General features: G+C 35.1%; 1 protein-coding gene across 2 annotated transcripts in view; it reads right to left on the bottom strand.

The window, feature by feature from the left end:
• Positions 1-20,423, bottom strand: part of LOC136041465 (golgin subfamily A member 4-like) — a 122,526-nt gene that overhangs the window by 15,610 nt on the left and 86,493 nt on the right. For both annotated transcript variants that reach the window (XM_065726150.1, XM_065726151.1), the window contains 2 exons: positions 7,502-7,740; positions 1,726-5,647 (listed from right to left, as the gene is read on the bottom strand). In XM_065726150.1, coding sequence (XP_065582222.1) covers positions 1,726-5,647; positions 7,502-7,740 — 4,161 coding nt within the window. The remainder of the gene's footprint in view (positions 1-1,725; positions 5,648-7,501; positions 7,741-20,423) is intronic.

The raw sequence follows: 20,423 nt of genomic DNA, 5'->3' as shown, positions 1-20,423 counted from the left end.
GTGGTTCAGTGGTCAGAGTTGTCAGGCGAAAGTTTTGTAATAATTTTCCGTTGTTTGTCTTAAAGAATAAAAGTGTCTAATAAAAGGCAAAAAAGTGTCTACTTTATGCATACTGGGCTAACTTATCCTTGCCTGCAAAGCAGTGCTGAATTTCAGTTTACATTTGTATGCAGTTCCTTTTTGTCATTAAAAATATTCTGTGCAGAAAATTTCTTTTAATTTAAAAAAGTAAAACAGTTCAAAATAGGGATGATACCTTTTTATTGACAGTGAATAGTATAAAATTATTTAACTGGATATTTCGAACACATATACAGTGTTCATCATCAGCAGTAAAACATAAACAGTTTTACAGCTGATGATGAACACTGTATATGTATTCGAAATATCCAGTTAAATAATTTTATATCTATTCACTGTCAATAAAAAGGTATCATCCCTATTTTGAACTGTTTTACTTTCGTCATGGAAAGGCAGTGCGGTCTTCGAAGTTATCAACGTTCTTTTAATTTATTATCATGAATGGCAAAAAAGAGTTAAAAGTTGAATTTACAATGACGAGTTCGTCAGTAGGCTATCACCAGAGCTGTAAGCCGAAATAGCAGGAGATTGTGGGTTCGACTCCAACTGATGGTCAATTAATCCTAGCACACTTCTACAATTGATCTTAAAGTTTACAGAATTAATATATAAAAAACTAATTAAGTTCATAAAATAATTTCATAAACATAAAGTTCATAAAAAAAAAATAATATAGTAAATACAAAAAAAAACTTATAAAGTTCACAGAACTAATATTGCATTTTATGCATCCTGGGTTTCGGTGGCCAGTTTTTTATTGGCAAATTTCTATCATTTACAGTTTTGGCGTTTGATTCAAAACATAAGGTTATGAAATCTGCTGAATCAACTGTTAATTTGTGAAGCTTTTTTTTTATTTATACTCATTGAAAGCGCAATACATCCAAAGGGCTAAGTTTCTAGCTGTTTTCCTATCATGTTTGAATCAAAGGCGTCAAAAGCAGCTTTAATTTTGCTATTCAATCACTAACAAATGAAATTATGCTAGTGTGTATCTTCGCAACCAAAGACAAAAAATGATATATTTCGTGCTTTTTGCTTCTTTGGTCTTACCGGAAACGAAACAAAAAAAAAACAAAAATAATAAAGAAATCAAGGGGAAAAAGGCCCAAAATGTTACGAATTTCCTCTCAGGTGAGCTGAAAATCTGCTTTGTCATCAGAGACATAACAATTTGGTAGTATTGAGCAATCCTTACACTATCCCAGAATCTTTGGGGATTTCAAAATTTCCACGACAAAAAAATTGGATTCTCTGAAATCTCCCAGAGATTACCATTTGTGACTACCTAACTGCTATTAGAAAATACAACCGAAACGGTTCGCTAATCTTATTTGGGAAGGACTCCGAGAACCCAGTTTTATTCCAGGGACATTAAGGGAAACTCAGAATAAAAATTCTGGGATTGTGTAAGGACTTTTGTTTCGGAGTGCAAAAACCATGTTACACCCTTTCTATTACCTAGTAACAAAAACATTTTCCTTCCTTTGCTTTCAGGTTAAAATCTAACGTTTTTATAAGTTTCCTTGCTTTTTACAATTTCAATTTTATTTCCTTTCGTTTTATTTAAATTTCATTTAACCTTCGTCTCAATGGAAAATATAAAAGATGTAATTTCAATGGATAATTGACGATTATACACACCTCATGATTCCTTGTTAATTGCTTCCTCAATTCTTCCACTTCTTCCCTATGCTGTACATCCAACAGAGCCAGCTTCCTTTCCAGCTGAGATTTAGCATCAGAGAGGCACTCTAATTCACTGATTAAATCTGAGTGTCGAGAACTTTCAACGTCTGTATTTTTTTTACTTTTGATTATATCATAAGACTCTTTTTGAGCTTCAAGTTGTCTCACCATGTTCTTTAAGCTTTCAAAATCTTTAATTTTATGTCTCAGTTCTTTCACTAATGAGTTCAATCTTTCAATTTCACTATCACGTAATGAGTCCCCTTTCTGTAAGTCACTTATTGAATTTATATGTTCATCCCGCTCTTTTTGAACTAAGGCTTGAACACCTTCAAGATCGTCAAGAAGGCGTTTATTTTTAGTCGTGTATTGGTTTAACAGTGGTTCCACAAGACAAAGTTTCTCATATAATTTGTTATTACGGGACATTAGTATTTTGAAAATCCTTCTTAGTCGTTCCACACCTTGTACTGAAGTACATATTCTTTCGAGATTTTCTGATAGTTTCTTATTTGAATTTGTTAGGTCCACATCCTCATTTTCGATTTCAATAGCTCTATTATTCTGCAATTCAATATTTTTTAATGATTCAGATTCAGGCTCACAATTGGACTCATCAAGTGACTTGACCCCTTTCACAAACTGTTTCATTTCTTCTCCTTCCTCAACAAAAAGACTTCTAGTTCTGAGCTCTGGATTTATCATATTCATTTCCTCACTATGAATATGTTCTTCATTCTTCAGTTGTTCAATATCTTCAGTAGCCTTAAGCTTCTCTGCAAACTCAGCTTCCAGCTCACTAATGCGTTCATAAAGAGAATTGACCTCCTTTTCTACGGATATCTTCTTCGAAATTTCATCTTCTTTCTCTACAAGAAGCTTTCTAGTCCTAACAAGTTCGAGCTCAACAACATTCTTTTCTTCCTTTAGATTATTCACTTGATTCTTAAGCTGATCAATGTCATCACGTTGTGATTTTACTTCTAAATCTTTACTGCGTATCATATCTTCTAGGAGATTAGAAGCGGTTCGACTTGAATCCAACTCGTTTTGAAGCCCTTCTAACTTGATTTGAAGGTTTTGTATATCGGATGCCGCTACAGCTACATCCTTCTCACTTTCCTTCAGTGGCTCATTCAACATATCTTTACCTACTTTTATAGGTTTAACATCTTCCAACAAACTATTTTGGGAGTTTTTCAAGGCACTGTTCTCAGCTTCAACCTCAGCAAGCCTGTAGTCCCTCTCTTTAATAATCTTATTGCTGATCAAGGAATCGGCTTCAAGGTCATAGTTGCGTTCATTAAGTGACCTGACTTCTTTTTCCAAGAGTTTCTTCTCGTCTTCTTTCTCTATAAGAAGCTTTCTAGTCTTATCAAGATCAAGCTCCATCACATTCTTCTCCTCCTTCAGAATTTTTTCTGTATCTTTCAGATGTTTAATATCTCCAAGTAAAGACTCGGTTTTCGTCAAAAACTCGGCTTCAAGCTTATTAATACGCTCATAAAGAGACTTGACCTCCTTTTCCAGCTGCATCTTCCTCAAAATTTCCTCTTCTTTCTCTGCAAGGACTTTTGTAGTTTTAGTAAGTTCAAACTCTATTATATTTTTTTCTTCCTTTAGAATACTAACCTCATTCTTCAGTTGCTCAATTTCATCCCGCTGTGATTTTGATTCCAAATTTTTACTGCGCAGCATTTCTTCTAAGATGCTAGAAGCAGTTCGACTTGAATCCAAATCATTTTGAAGACTGGCAAGCTGGCTTTCCAGGTTTTGAATGTCTGATCTGGCTGTAACTAAATTATTTTCACTCTCTTTCAGCCGCTCATTCAACTCGTCCTTACCTGCTTTTAGGAAACTCACATTGTCATCAAGTGCTAGGTTCAATTCTTTCATCTCCTTTAACTTGAATTCATATTCACTGAGAACTTCGGTTAAACTGTTATTTTTCGTATTTGCTACAATGAGATTGTCACTAGCTTCTTCCAACTCTGCATCTTTTTGACAATGTTCTTCCTTTAAGATCCTTAAAATACCCTCCAGTTCTTGGGTTTTACTTTCGTATTCAGACAACCTTAATGAGGTATCTTCAGCCAAGCCTTTTGCACTTTCTAGCTCTTTTGTCAAGGATCCCAGCTGAGCACACTGCTCTTCAATAATTTTTTCACAGTCGTCTGCTTTCTTTTCGAAAATCAGTTTATCTGCGATAATAGCATTTAACTGTTTTTCTTTTTCAAATATTTCATCTGACAGAGAAGTCATTGCAGTTGTTTTTGACTGAAGTGTATTGTTAAGACCTTCAATTTCACCTTCTTTCTCTTCTGCAAATTTTTCCAATTTTTTTACTTTATCATCAAATTCTTTTAGCAAAAGTGCATTTTCTTCAAGTCTACGTCGAGATTCCGAAAGCTCATTATTTAAGCTTTCAACCATCTCATTTCTGTTCTTCAAAATCTTCTCAAGCTCTAAAACTTTTTCTGCGAGAAATTCTTTATTCTTGAGCAGATCTTCAAAGCCTTTCAACTTTTCTTTTGCTTCCTCTAGTTTTGCGTCTTCATTTCGTCTGTCACTTATATCTTTTTCCCTTGCAGCAACTTCCTCTTCATAACTTTTGCGCATTCTACTTACTTCTAGCTTCAGTTCCCGTTCCGCTTTTTCAGCGCTGTTTTTGAAATTGTCTAATTTAGCATACGCATCATTCAATTCTGACTCAGCAACTGAAAGTCTGTCTTTGATATTTGACATCATTTTTTCTTTCTCTTGCATTTCTTCAAGCAATAGTTTTTCCTTATCTATTCCTTCACTAATTAGAGCAGTCAAACGAAGTGATTCCTCTTTAAGACAGGACATATCCTTCATCATTACTTGTTCCTTCTCTTCTTTTTCGGTGAGAGTTAGCTGAACATCTTCCATTTCCATTAAAGTGGTAGCTTGCTCCTTCTTCATTCTCTCTAATTCTATCTCGATGGATCTTTTATCAGAAATCATGCTGTTGATTTCTTTCTGTGCATCTTCCAGACTAGAAGTTAAACTGACAACAGATGCTTCAAGTTTTTCGATTTGACATGACATAGCCTGTTTACTCTCTTCGTTAAATTGACGTTCTATAAAGGCCCCCATTTTTGATTCATAATTAAGAGCCAACTCCTTTTGAAGGCGTGACTTGTCGTTGGAGATTTCCTTTAAAATTATCTCTTTCTCTTTTAACCGTTCTTGAATTTTCCTGTTTACTTCTTGTAATTTAGGCACTTTTGCCGCTTCATCTTTAGCTTGTATTAATTCCTTTTCCATTTTTTCTTTCGCTTTAACATGAGCAGCAACTTTTTCTTCATAACTTGATTTCAACCTCTCATCAGCTTTTAACCTCTCTTCAACCTCAGCCTGTTTCTCCAAGTTTTCTAATTGTTTTTGTAGCTCCTTGCATTCCTGTTCAAGCACAAATCGTTCATCTGATATTTTGTCAATTGTATTTACCTTTTCTTTTATTTGACTTTCCTTTGAATTTAAATCTTCTTCTAATTCTTTAATTCTCTCTATAGCTTTACTTTCTTCTTGCTTACTATGGATCATTTCCGTCCTTGTTATTTCTACAACAGATTCTAATTCATAAAGCCTCTGAATTTTTCCCTTAACGTCTTCAATAAGAGTAGAAATTTCTTCTGCATTAACGGTTTTCACTAATTTTTCATCTAAATCTGTCTTCCCATCGAGTGCTGCCGTGAATAGGTCAAAGAGTTGCTCATGATTGACGATTACTTGAGTTAATCTCTTAATCTCTCGTTCTTTCTTATTTATCAACTCTCTATACTCACTATCTAAATTATCAACTGATTCTAGAGCTTCGTCCAGCTTTTGCTGCAAGTCCTCATTTTCTCTCCTAAAAAAGAATCAAAATTTTAATTTACGAAAGTTGAAAAGATCCTGCAACAGATCAAAGATTACATTAGAAGGGGTGAGGTTGTTAACCCCTTCCAATCGACTGTGTATTTTTTCTTCTTTTAATACTCTCTATTATAGAATGGATTTAAGCTCAATACCTTAAGATCTAAAAAATTTAATTTTATTTATGCCATGACGTATCAGTTGCGGTTCCAGGATTTTCGGAGAAGGGGATTTACTTTTTTTCATTTACTTGACAGATTATCAAAGTGGGTCATATCTTTAATGCGTATCATCCATTTACCCCTAATCTCTATTAGGTGTCAAAAACTTATTCAGTGAACAACCTGATGCATCCTGAGTTTAACAAACAGACTCAAGAAGGACGTGGGCTACATTCGAAACTACGCAAGAACCGTGGCATAACTTGAACGCCTGCCCCCCAGCCTAGGGAATATTGTCGACCCAGGAGTTTTTATTATGTGATGTTCAAACTATTATTAAAAAACGCATTTTTGGCAATTTTTAATTGATTGAAGGTTTCTGCCGTAATGATGCCAAAAATTGTTCATATTTTCTGGATACTCTTAGTCAAAGATGCCCAATGGATAAGATAATAATTCTAACTTAATTTTTCAAATACTTTCAAATTTAAGATACGGTCGCTATTTAAATGTGGGAAATATGTCCCAATATGTAGTGCGACATTGTTGGTGAATTTGACTAAAAAAACCGAGTGTATACGACATTTACCTTGGCCCACCCGAAAGTTTGTTTACGCTATACGTTTACGAAGTTTGTTTGCTGCTGTCGTCTACAGCAGGTCGTTGCTGACAATTTTAGTCAAAACTGAGCATCAGCACTTATTTATGATTGTTTAATGTTTATTTATTATGTATTGCGAAGTGTTTTAAATTCACCAAGTAGAGTCTTAACACCTACTCCAAAAGCACTCACTCTTGCCCCCCCCCCAATAAAAACTGTCGCTACACCCCTGGTTAATAGTGTAATCCGTAAAGCTACCGCATCTCTATAAACCACTTTAAAAAAGGCACTACTTTGGTACAACACGCACTGTCTTCTTTAGGCCTACCTATGCTATGTACACCCTATCCTCGAATACACCAGTCCTGTTCGAGATCCGTCAGTATTAAAAAAACCACCTATTTATAGCAGGAAATGGAGTCGGTCCAGATATGGGGAAACCAAGATCATCTTGAGCAATAGAGACATTTCCTACCATGATACCCTTGCAATCCTCGAACTCCAAAGTTTAGAACCCAAATTGGGCGATACCATCCTGAGGTTTGACAAAACGCTACTGTCTAACCCTACTCACTGTGATATTTTATCCCCAGATACCCAGAAAAACAGCCTTACGACATTCAAGTTAAACCTTCTGTCGTTACTTCATCGAACAAGTCCCTACAATAACTCTTTCATGCCTTATTCTTACACCATTCTTTAATAATGTTTACTCTCATACAATAGTGTCGAACTTACATTTTGTAGTAGAGCGCAAAATTTGCTCTAAAAGCTACAATTGTTTATGTAAATAAACTTTATTTTCTTTCTTTTTCTCTCTTCCCGAGTTTCTCATTCTGATAAAGGAAAACTAGTAATCAAACGACCAAGCAGCAGAGTAAGAGGGTTATGGCACATAAGCCGGCCAAGGACTATGTACCATATAATAATTCCACACTTGGCTCTGCTATACTCTAATTCCGTTTCTTTGGCATCTAGCGTAAAACTGATCTTTACAACAAGTTCCACTAGTTCCTTTGGCAGCACTCTTAAAATTTGGATTTGTTTTTCTGTTTGGATGATTCCCTCATAAATACCTAAAAAATACCTGTACTTGCGATCAACTTCTTCTACAGCAATGCCCACTGAGGACTCTTTCATCTTATCGATTGTCTGCATCTGCTTGATGTGATCTTCTTTCAATTGATCAATTTCTTCTAGGTGCCGCTTCCTGTTGCTTTCAATTTGGTCAACCCACTCTTTTCTAAGCTCCTCCCATTTTTCTTTTGATGCATCTTTGTCAGTTTCAAGTTGAACTATTTTTGCATTTAAGTCACTAATTTCCATCTGAAATCACGGTAACGTTAAAAAGAGTGCAAAATATAAGATTGAAAATGGATGGATATAAATTATACATTCATAAACTTTCAATCTTACAACAATACTAAAAAAAACATGCACAGAGAAATACACAAAAGAAGGCCTTATGTCAACCTGAAATCCCTCTGAACCCCATCCCGAGCTTGAATATACATTATGCATAGAAGTATTAAAGTGGACAAAGTTTACTAGAGCTTAATCTTGTTTGTTATCCCCTTTTTTGGAAGATGCTCCTTAAAACTGATGAAGTAAAATTCTGTTTCACCTAGTATTTGCTCCACTTATCATTATGGCATTCATAATTGGCTAATAAATATAGTACGACGGATCCAGAAATGGTTGTTTCGAAACCTTGAAAATATAGAAGAACATAGCTGGACTTGTAACTTAGTTGTTGGATTTTTTTTTTCTCGTGCCATATTAGCTTACGCTTACATGTGGTTGTCCTTGATTTGTTAATATAAATGGCATATTTGTATTATTCACATAAATGCATCTTATGTCTTTTGCAAACGAAATTTCAAAACAAATTAATTAATTAAAATATAGAGTGGTACTGTCAAATAAATCTAAACTATTCTGCAATATGAAATAAAAAATATGACTCGCAAGCGCAATGGTAAACAGAAAGTAAATAATAAAGAAAAGTGGGGAAATAGAGTGAGAAGGTAAATAGAAAGAAAATAAAATGTAAAAAAGGAAGAATAATATGACAAATCAACGAATTCAAACTGTTTTTACATTTGAGAACACAATGTTACTTAACAGGGACGTTTTTCTCTGATTTGAAAAATATTATGGAATTTCCCCTCCCCCACCCCTCATGCGGAAAAATCCTTAGTTTTATTTTTGTGGAAATATGACCAATTTGATTAGCAATAAATTATAAGTTCAACTAGGTATTTAGTTTCCAATACAATTATTACGCTCATTTGTATTATCTAGTTCTAACTCTTCAAGGAACGTTTTACCTGCAACTAATTTTATTTTTAGAAAAAATAGTAGAGACAATAATACATGACTTGCAACAAAATTTTTGTTGATTTTAAGAATATTGCTGGGTTTTTTACGTCACGCACAACTTCCACGTAAAGATTATTTAGCTCTTAATATACAAATTTTGCATTGTGCTTTCGAGCACAGCTTCTTATATTGATTTCAAGTAATCAATCAGAAATATTATAAGGATAATTTTTGTTGTTATATATATTTTTTTTCGCTTATGCCCCTTAGCAAATATTTGTATTTATTAAGGTATGCAGTTATTAATAATTATTAAAAGGTATGTGTAAATATTAAGGTATTTATTTGTTATATAAGGTTTGTGTTTCTTAGGTAAGGTATTATCTTCATTTATTAATGTATGTAACGCACAATCGCCAAAACTTTCCTGATATATCTTTTTGATCCAAATAAAAAAATTCTATCAGGACTTAACAAAACACAGTTTCTCATACACAAGTTCCAACACGTGCTAACCAACGAATACCAGGGACGTCAACTACAACCCGTTCGAGAAATCTTTTTGCACAACTACATTGAAAATTCTTCCATCGCTATTTTATATAAATCTTTACTTTTACATCCCTAAAGGTTTCAGCTCGATTCCGCAGTTATGCGTAAAATTATGAAATACATAATCTTTTAACCAAACCTACTTATTGTGTGGAATTTCTTCGATGAGAAACATTCGCTTAGGGTCCATGTCTTGTACTAAAACACCGGGTAATTGCACAATGAATTCAGATGAGTGATTGGAGACAACAAACAACATGAGTAAATTGGGTATAGGGAATTGACTGAGAGCCAATTTCACCAAGTAAAATTTCCACTCTTTTTACTCCTTTAGGCTTGCATCCAAAAATCTGGCCCAACTGTTGCGATAAGTTGAACCTTGCAATACACTTCCTTAATAAATACTGTTTTTTTGACGAGACCTTCATATATCAGTGCTTAATTTTGTAATTTACTTCATAAAGTAAGACTCGGACTCTATAAAATAGATTAGAATTCTAATAGTTCTATTACATGACTCTCGGAACAAATGACAATTGGAAAGACGGGTACACATCTTTTACTTAATTGAAAGGGTATAAAGAGGTAAGGCGTCCTTCGAATGTCAAAGACTGTACGTGAGCAAACTCTAAGCTGCCTTTTGAAGAAAAAACTGGCATTTTCGAGCTGAATAATTGAGACTGGGAAAACACGGGTATTCATTAGTCTCATCTAGCATGAAGCCCGTCTAATCAGCCTATCAAGGTTTTTTGCCTAACTTGAGATTTAACTTGAGAATTTTTGCCTAGGATTTGAGACAAAATCCTGTCATGTAGCTTGCTGGCCTGTCAATAAATGCTAAGACCTCAACTCTAGCTAACTACTGCGAAACTTCAGCAGACTCTAAGCACTTTGCCCTTCATCATCTGTGGTAAGACCCAGTCACTCTGAGCGCTTACCTTGGAGCTGCAACACAAGTTTTGTGGACATTTTGTATCTCAAGCAGCAATGTAAAGTCAACTCTTACATGTATTAAATAAAAAATAAAAAAACTAATTTTTTTTAGCTGAAAGTAAGGAGCGACATTAAAACTTAAAACGAACAGAAATTACTGCGTATATGAAATGGGTTGTCCCCTCCGCAATCCCTCGCTCTTTACGCTAAAGCTTTTAATTGTTTTAAAAAGTAGAATTTTGGCAAAGAGTCAAACTTTAGTGTAATGAGCAAGGGATTGCGGAGGGGACAACCCATTTCATATACGGAGTAATTTCTGTTCGTGTTAAGTTTTAATGTCGCTCCTTACTTTCAGCTAAAAAAATATATTTTTTTTTTATTTAATTTCTGAACGTTTTTGAATTAATGCATGTTTGGTTTTAGCTCTCCGCACATAAATTATTAAAATGAAATTTGTATATTAATTCTTTTTTCGGCTAAATGGCTTTCTCTTAGTTTTGATCAGACGATTTTGAGAAATAAGGGGTGGAGAAGGAGCCCTAGTTGCCCTCCAATTTTTCGGTTACTTAAAAAGGCAACTAGAACTTTTAATTTTTAACGAACGTTTTTATTAGTAAAAAATATACGTAACTTAAGAATTAACTTACGTAACAAACTTTCATAACCTTATATTTTTATTATGTATACGAGGGGGTTTGTACCCTCGTTAATACCTCGCTCTTTACACTAAATCGTAAGTTTTGTCCCAATTCTTTAAGAATGACCCCTGAATCAGAAAGGCCGTAGAGTAAATAGTTGAAATTACTAAAAATACTTTAGCATAAAGAGCAAGGTATTTATCTCCTCCTAAATACCTCGCTCTTTATGCTAAAATAATTTTAGAACCCCTCATATGCGTAATAATCTCTGTTCGTTTTAAGTTTCAATGCTACTTCTTCCTTTCATCTGAAAAAACGTTTTCATGTTTATTTTTCATTGTTTTCTTATAGTAATGCTAGAGAATCCTGCCCCCTTTTCATTGAATTTTTCTTCCCCCATGACAGATTCCTCCAAGGAAAGATCCTCCAACATAGCCCCCTCTCCTCAGCCCCACCCCCCAAACAAAATAAAATCCCCCTGAAAACGTCTTACACTTCCCAATAACCATTACTATATGTAAACACTGGTCAAAGTTTGTAACTTACAGCCCCTCCCCCAGGGATTTTGGGGGAGTAAGTCATCGCCAAAGACATAGTTATTATGGTTTTCGACTATGCTGAACAAAATGGCTATCTTAAGATTTTGATCCGTTGACTTTGGGCAAAAAATGAGCGTGGGAGGGGGCCTAGATGCCCTCCAATTTTTTTGGTCACTTAAAAAGGGCACTAGAACTTTTCATTTCCGTTAGAATGAGTCCTCTTGCGACATTCTAGGACCACTTGGTCGATACGATGAACCCTGGAAAAAACAACAACAAATAAACACGCACCCGTGATTTGTCTTCTGGCAAAAAATACAAAATTCCACATTTTTGTAGATAGGAGCTTGAAACTTCTACAGTATGGTTCTCTGATACGCTGAATCCGATGGTGCCATTTTCGTTAAGATCCTACGACTTATAGGGGGTGTTTCCCCCTATTTTCCTAAACAAGGCAAATTTTCTCAGGCTCGTAACTTTTGATAAGTAAGACTAAACTTGATGAAACTTATATATTTAAAATCAGCATTAAAATGCAATTCTATTGATGTAGCTATTGATATCAAATTCAATTTTTTAGAGTTTTGGTTACTATTGAGCCGGGTCGCTCCTTACTACAGTTCGTTACCACGAACTGTTTGATTTGAAGGAAATTTGAAACTGAGTGAAGGTGGATAGATATCCACTGCAGTAGCTCGAGCTCCAAACACACATAGCATGGTAGGCAATATTCATATAAACAATTCACAGCTGGTTTCATGCTCAATGTGAAAGCTAAAGTACCGGAAGGTGAATATGTCCATTGAACTTGAATAATGTCAACCTATAACTTCGAGACATATATATTTTTATGGGTTTATCCATCTTGTGAAACATAAAAGGAGAAGTCCCAAAATTTTTCAGAGCAGTTTCAAATTAACATGGTTTAAAAGACCGCAAATGCCATTTGGAGTCACTTTATTTTTAGGAAAGGTCAAACCCGGGGATTCAAAAGTTGCGCCGGTAGCTGCTTTTACAGCATACATTTACTTAAGAGAAAACACCAAATATCAATCTATATCCAATATATGATTTTCTGAAGTTACGAACATTATTTCGTATTCCTTAGAGTAGTTCGAGTAAAAATGCGGTTTCACCTCGTGGAAATTGCAACAGAAGTATTTTTTACACCAAAATGTTCAAAAAAATTAGCTGAATTACACAAAAAAAAATCAGCCAAATTCCCTCTTGCACAAGTATCCCAAATTTGATCTTAGAGGTGGAAAATGAGAGGGGGAAATCGAATCTTGTGTTTATAAATGTTTTGGAGTGTAAATAGCCGTTTCTATCAAATCAAGCATGATGAATCCGAATACGACGCCAGAAATCCAGTTTTCCATATCAGGGTATTATATTCCACCTCCATGGACCAGGGGAAGGGGTTGATACGGTATGTAATCATTATTTGACCACCTCTGAGGGCCCTATAATATGAGGGGTTGATATGTATAACTTCTTGAAAACCAATTCTTTAATCAAGGTCAAAACTTCAGATCAATCAGTTATAAAAGGGAACGTTTAGATTTCCGGTAAATTAATTATAATAATATTGTGATTTTAAAGCACGACCTAAAGCTAATTCTTCTTCCTACTTGTCTTTGTTATCACCCTCATCCTGTATTGTTGCAGCGTTAGCACATAATGCCCCTTTACCCTCCCCACACGAAAAGCTGCAGGTTGAAGCGTTCCAACGGCAGCTGCATCTGAGAGACTCGCACCTACTGGTGCAATGGCATCGTACCATCTTCAGCAGATCTTATGGTGCTGGTGAAGCATCTGGAAGAATGGGAAGATATATATTCCGCGACGAAGAGAGGCGAAAGCCCACTCTTCGGGGCTTAGAAAATTAGACATGTCTTGCCATTCATTCTTTTCAAATAGCACCTGTAAAAGCAGTATTTTGCGGCAGCCAAAGTTGGCGGAAGCTGCTCCACCTGAACGCATTTGAACTTGCAACCCGCATAGTAAATAACCGCACCCGGACATCCTTCAGGGTCTTCTCATTACTTTTTCCTTTGCAAATGCGGATTAAAGCTTTCTCTACAGCTTCGGTGATCTCCTGGTAGCTGGATACTGGTGTGATGAAGGTCTTACAAGCATTCTTAATAATACCATCTTTAAATGACAAGGAAGCCACTGCTGGTGTTCATACGGCGGGAAGTTTAGATGTTGTATAGCAGCCAGACATAGCGTGGCGAAGGAGTAGATTTTCTGCTGCTTCGGTTCCTAGTTTGTTCTTGATCCTTTTTGAGTCATACACTCGTCGGTTATTTTCATGCGTGTCTGTCCGCATAAAGAAATAACATGCATAAAACTTGACATGTGCAACACAAGGAGTAATAGGTCGGTATCATTCCCAATCAAAGTGGTTGACAAAGTTTACGCACAACTGACTACAGTTTGTACAATTAAGACATCGGCATCTTTCTGAGAATGTAGAACTTGACACCCTGAGTTCACCAGCCTCTCAGTTAGTATGTAGATGAAGTGTTGTTTATTTTTGGGACTTCCACCTTAAAGAAAAATTCCACCTTACTTTTGACGATCTTCATATTAGGAGAGAATTCAATCGCTGGACACGACACACCTTCGGTTCTCTTCAGCTGTGTACAATTTTTCGTCGTTAGTGTATCAGTTTAAGAATCAAAAACTGCCACTGCATAGCTCAAATACCTTTTGACATAATCTAAGTAAAATTCTGCCACCTTAGAGTATGTGGATCTGGCAGTCCAGGGTATTCTGTGGACTTGTCAGTCACCGTTCAAAACTCTGGGAGGTTGCCAATGTCAACTGGACCATCGATCCCTTCAATTTTCATCAGTGTAATTTTAGAGATACTATGTCAGCTGTCTTCATCACCTTCAACGAACTATAGAGCAATGGTGAGAAATTACAGAGCTCAAACGGCAAAACCTCGATCAAGTCAAAACCATTGATGCTAGCCACTGCAGCTAGATGTTGGATGATTAGAGTTGGTTCGACAATTCCTTTCTCGCTATCTATCACCACAGATGACTTCTCAGCCATAGATAGAGCTTTCTTCTATCTCCTGAAATCATATTTGTCAATTTATTTCGCTTCCATGTCCATTTCCCATGTTCCTGAAAAAGGATTATGTCAGATGTGTCTCTCACTCAGACCATCTGTCTTGGCTTTTTCCGCAATTAGCCATGGATTGATGCCAACTTGATTTTGCTTGCATGGTCTACATTTATATATTATGAAGCCCGGACATCAGCAACCACGTTCAACAGCTGTAATAGAATATAATGAACAACAAAATACAAAAAAAGTTCAAAATGGCTGCCATTTGCCTGAAAACGCCGACAAAGTCTATCACGCCACTCATCGATCGCTGTACGGGCGACATCTTGTGAAAAATTGTCCACAGCTTCTATCAGTGCCTGCTTCAATGAATCCAGATTAAAGTGACGTCTTATACAGGACAATGCCTTTTAAAACTGACCAAATTTATAGTCAAGTGGATCAAGATCTGGGCTGGCTGACGGCCAACGATCACTACTAATTAATTTGGGTGTATGATTTTTAAAGCCACTGACGAGTAGATTTGGCTTTATGTGCGGGTTCAGAGGCCTGTTGGAATATACATGGTCTATTTTGAAACATGAATTGGTTTAGGAGTTCCACTATATATGTTAAGAAATGCCCTGCTGATAGTTTCTCACCGCCGTTTCATCGCCCTTTTCAAAACTCCCTATTTATTAGTAGTGACTATTGGCAGTCACCCAGCCCAGACCTTATTCCATTTGACTATAAATTGTGGTCAGATTTAGAGGGCATAGTCTGTTCCAGACGTTGCTCTAGATCAGGGCTTCTTAAACTTTTGTAATTCCCGACCCCATTTACGATTGCAAGTTTCTTAGCGACCCCAACAAATATAAAAGAAAAACTAATTAATATTTTTGATGATATATTTATTAGGTAACAATATACATATGCATATGAAAATATATAAATTTAGAATTCGTTTTGAAACATATAAAAATCTAAAACTGAAATTTGCACAAAATGTTATAGAAATGTTTTTATTATAGTTTCAAAAACAAAAGTGTATTCTGACCGTCTTAATCAAACAGTTCGTGGTAACGAACTGTAGTAAGGGGCGACCAGGCTCAATAGTAACCGAAACTCTAAAAAACAGAATTTTGATACCAATAGTTCCATCAAAAGAATGGCATTTTAATGCTGATTTTAAATATATAAGTTTCATCAAGATTAGTCTTACCCATCAAAAATTACGAGCCTGAAAAAATTTGCCTTATTTTAGAAAATAGGGGGAAACACCCCCTAAAAATCATACGGTCTTAACGAAAATCACACCATCAGATTCAACGTATCAGAGAATCTTATTGTAGAAGTTTCAAGCCCCTATCTACAAAAATGTGGAATTTCGCATTTTTTGCCGGAAGACAAATCATGGATGCGTGTTTATTTGTTGTTTTTTTTTTGCTGTTTCTTTTTTCCAGGGGTGATCGTATCGACTCAGTGGTCCTAGAACGTCGCGAAAGGGCTCATTCTAACGGAAATTAAAAGTTCTAGTTCCCTTTTTAAGTGACCAAAAAAATTGGAGGGCACCTAGGCCCCCTCCCACGCTCATTTTTTCCCAAAGTCACCGGATCAAAATTCTGAGATCACCATATTTTATTCACCATAGTCGAAAAACCCAATAACTCTGTCTTCGGGGACGACTTAATCCCCCACATCTCCCCGTGGTAGGGGCTGCAAGTAACAAACTTTGACCTGTGTTTACATATAGTAATGGTTACTGGGAAGTGTACAAACGTTTTCAGGGGGATTTTTTTGGTTTGGGGGGATAATTGAGGGGGTATGGTTACCGGGGAGGATCTTTGCATGGAGGAACTTCTCATGGGGAAAGAGACTTTCAATGGAGGGGGTACAGGATTTTCTAGCATTATTTAAAAAAATAATGAAAAATAAACATGAAAAAAAATTTCTACTGAAAGTGAGAAACAGCATTAAAACTTACAACGAACAGGAATTATTACGCATATCAGGGGTTTACCTCCTCGTAATACCTCGCTCTTTACGCTAAAGCATTTTTAGTAATTTCAACTATTTATTCTATGGCCTTTGTGACTCAGGGGTCATTCTTAATGAATTGGGACGAAATTAAACTTTAATGTAAAGAGCGAGGTATCGATGAGGGGTGAGCCCCCTCATATATGCAATAAAAACATACGAATATAGAAGTTCGCTATGTAATTTAATTCGTAAGTTGCGTATATTTTTTACTTATGAAAACGTTCGTATAAAATTATAAGTTAAAGCTGCCTTTTTAAGTAATCAATAAATTGGAGGGCAACTAGGCCTCCTCCCTCACTCCTTTTTTCTGAAAATCTTCCAATTAAAACTATGAAAAAGCCATTTAGCCCTCAAAAATTAATATGCAAATTTCGTTTTAATTATTTATGTGCGGAGAGCCAAGATCAAACCATGCATTAATTCAAAAACGTCCAGAAATTAAACCAAAAAAAAAGTTTTTTTAAATGAAAGTAAGGAGCGACATTAAAACTTAAACGAACAGAAATTTCTCCGTATTTGAAAGGGGCTTTTCCTCCTCAACGCCCCGCTCTTTACGCTAAAGTTTTTTACTGTTTTAAAATGTAGAGTTAAGAAAGAGTCAAACTTTAGCGTAAAGAGCTGGGCGTTGAGGAGGAAAAGCCCCTTTCAAATACGTAGTAATTTCTGTTCGTTTTAAGTTTTAATGTCGCTCCTTACTTTCATTTTAAAAACTTGTTTTTTTGTTTAATTATCTAAAATATATCCAAGTAGATGCGTGGTAAATATTAAATTAAAGTTTACGTTAAAAATTTAATGAGATGGATGTGCCTATTTTTTATTGGATAAGAAATCAAATCTTGGTGTAATGTTTGAAACTGCTGGACGTAAGACCTCTTACGTCCAGCTTTACGTCCAGCATTACGATATTGGGATTTAATGTGTGTTAAAGCTGAGAAAGTAACTTCACATAAATATGTGGTGTTGAATGGCAGAAGTACATTTAACGCCATATCAGTGATTGTGGGAAATTCAGTTCTAGTTCACGTCCAGAATTCAGTCAAGAGCTTTTTTTGGAATTGTAGTTTTAAGTTTGAGTCACACGAAAGCTCAGCAAATTCCTCTTGAGCTTTAAGTGGCAGATGATCAATCTCACTTAAGCCAATCCAAAACGGCTTTTGAATCCAAACTATTTTTTGTAAATCAATATTTAATATAAAATATGTCCGGAACTGTATTTCTAGCGCTTTTAAGTGATCTACAATAGTTTTTGCAATAAAAGTTTTACGATGAATTTTCTCAATTAAAAAATTGTCGAAACCGGAAAACATTTCGAACGAATTTTTTTCGACCCTACTTTTCCAAATGCTAATCTTTTTAATAAAACTTTCAATTTTGTCGTTGGAAGTAAATATATCGCAATTTTTTCCTTGAAGAGACAAGTTAAGATCGTTTAACTTCGCAAAAATATCTGACAAATAACACAGCTTGGATAGCCACAAGTCATTTTGAAAAAAAAAAAAAAAATTCACATTTTCGTTCAGTTAAAAATATTTCGATCTCGTCCTTCAATAACAATAATCTTTTTAAACTTTGACCTCTTGACAACCATCTTACTTCTGCATGTAATAACAAAGTTGAGTAGTTGGAATTAGTATCCTTACAGAGATTTGAAAATAATCGACAGTTAAGGGCATGGTTCTTAATCAAATTTATGACCTCAACAGCATCCTGAAGCACATCGTTCAATTTTGGTGCAATTAATCAATTAAGAAGCGCCCATAGCATCTTTATATGCCAGGACTGTAACGTCCCGCCGGTCGCGAAAGGATTAAACTGACTAATTCGAAATAACGTGCACTTCGTTCGCAATCATTCAATGTCTAAATGAAAATAAAACCAAATGTTTATATAGTTTCTTCAAAATAACACTTGGAAATTTTGTTGATAATATTTATCAGGATTATTTCGGTTTTAAGAGATTGATAAAAATAAATCGACATTTTTATAAATTTCTATAGCATCTTCTGATTCATAGTAAATCTATACAAGATATTATAATGACCGGAATAGAAATGGTGGTATAAACAGTCTTTCCGAAACAGAAGATTTTATTATACATTTATCTACGATGATTGTTATTTTTCTTTATAACAATAATTTTACAAGTTAAAAAACATTTTTTGTTAAATTGTATTTCTATCACACGCGACCCCATAATTTTGCTACGCGACCCCAAATGGGGTCGCGACACATAGTTTAAGAAGCCCTGCTCTAGATCAGTGGTTCCCAACCGATTTCTGGTTATATCCCAACTAGGCGTTTTGAAATCCTGATGCTCCCCTTCGTGACATTTAAATTTTTCTATTCAAAATTTTGCGCATAATCACCTGAAGGAAGCTTAAAAGGTAATTAACTTGGTATCTTTTTTGGGGTCGTCCTCTAGGCATATTTTATACTATGAAAAATATTGTCTGAATACAACACCTTTGATAGAATATACAACGTCATTGTAATACTATCATGTATTTTTTTTTTCTCTTTAAATGCATTCGAATGTGGCGTCAATAAGACAAAAGAGTAAAAACGAATCTTTTTTTGTGCTTTAAATGCATATGAATCCGACATTATTCGCATGAATTTTTTTTTTATTCCTAATTAAAGCTCAAAAGTATAGTCAGGTGAAGGGTGCACGTTCTGGCCATGGCCCACCAAAATACTGCTAAGCCCACCGGTGGGGCCTACACCACACGTTGGGAACCATGGCTCTAGGTTGATGCTAGTTTTTAAAAAAATATTTATGCATTAAAATAAGACAGTAAACATATCAAAATTATAGAATCCTGTCATATTTTGGCCATTTGTTGTTACTCTATCATCTGCACTGAAATCCCGTCAGAAAGACAGGACTCATGTCGTGCTGTTAGCCTTGCCTCCCATGACGTTTTATGACCCTAATTTACCAAGGACAGTTTAATGGAAATATGATTGTTTGAATGAATTAAGTGGAAACTCACATACTCAAATTTATCATTAAAAAAAAAAAAAAAAAAAATTATAAAAAATCGAGAATCCAATTTCTATTGAAAAGTAAATCCTTATGCAGTTAAGCAGTTTTGGTAGTACCCTGCGCAAAAACCAAAAAAAAATAGTCGAAAAGTCAGCGAAAGACAAGCTAAAATATATGGCACCAAAAAGCATAAGGCGGATTTTCCTTGGAACGTGTAGCTATCTGTGGGAATCAATAACGTGTAAATCTCTACTGTTTTTAATTTTTACTGAATATAATGTTTGAATTAAATGTATATGTTTGAATTTTTACGGATGGAAGTTTTGCAAATTTAACCAATTATTTTTGCTTGTTTATTTTTAAGGTACAATGGAGGAAATACGGACTGACAAAATACGGCATTCCTCTAAACTTAATATTTTTGAAAAATAATAAATGTTAGAAAGTCACAATTTGCAGGCATGAATATACTTAAGAAGGGTCAAGGAGATATAAAAGGTATAAACCAAATATAACAGTGCTCTGCCTTTAAAAAAGATTAAAAATTCAAAACAAAGAAGTGGAATGCTGTTACGCTTGAATATGATTTATTCAAAAAAGAAACAGGATTATTTAAACAAAAAGTCTACTGTTATCCAACTTTTTATCAACTTAAAAAATTCTTTATCCAAGTCAGGAGTAGAGTAAAAGGCATGAATTATCATTGCTTCTTGTACAAACTTCGCATATATGTTTTTTTTTAACAATACAAAGGGAAAATATATGCATTTAAAAACCTATAGCTTCACAAGAATTATTTCATTATTGCGACACTTAATCTAATTTTACTTGTTCTACAAGCATAAAGTGACAATAATTTTGCAAGATGCACAGAGGGGGCTCCTCTGGGGTGCTTTCCAGAGGAGACGTTACATAAATTATCAATACCACATTGAT

Source organism: Artemia franciscana, unplaced genomic scaffold (genome assembly GCF_032884065.1).
Source record: "Artemia franciscana unplaced genomic scaffold, ASM3288406v1 PGA_scaffold_23, whole genome shotgun sequence".
Taxonomy (NCBI): Eukaryota; Metazoa; Arthropoda; class Branchiopoda; order Anostraca; family Artemiidae; genus Artemia; species Artemia franciscana.
The sequence above is the reverse complement of the archived record's forward strand: the minus strand, read 5'-3'. Positions and strand labels throughout refer to the sequence as shown.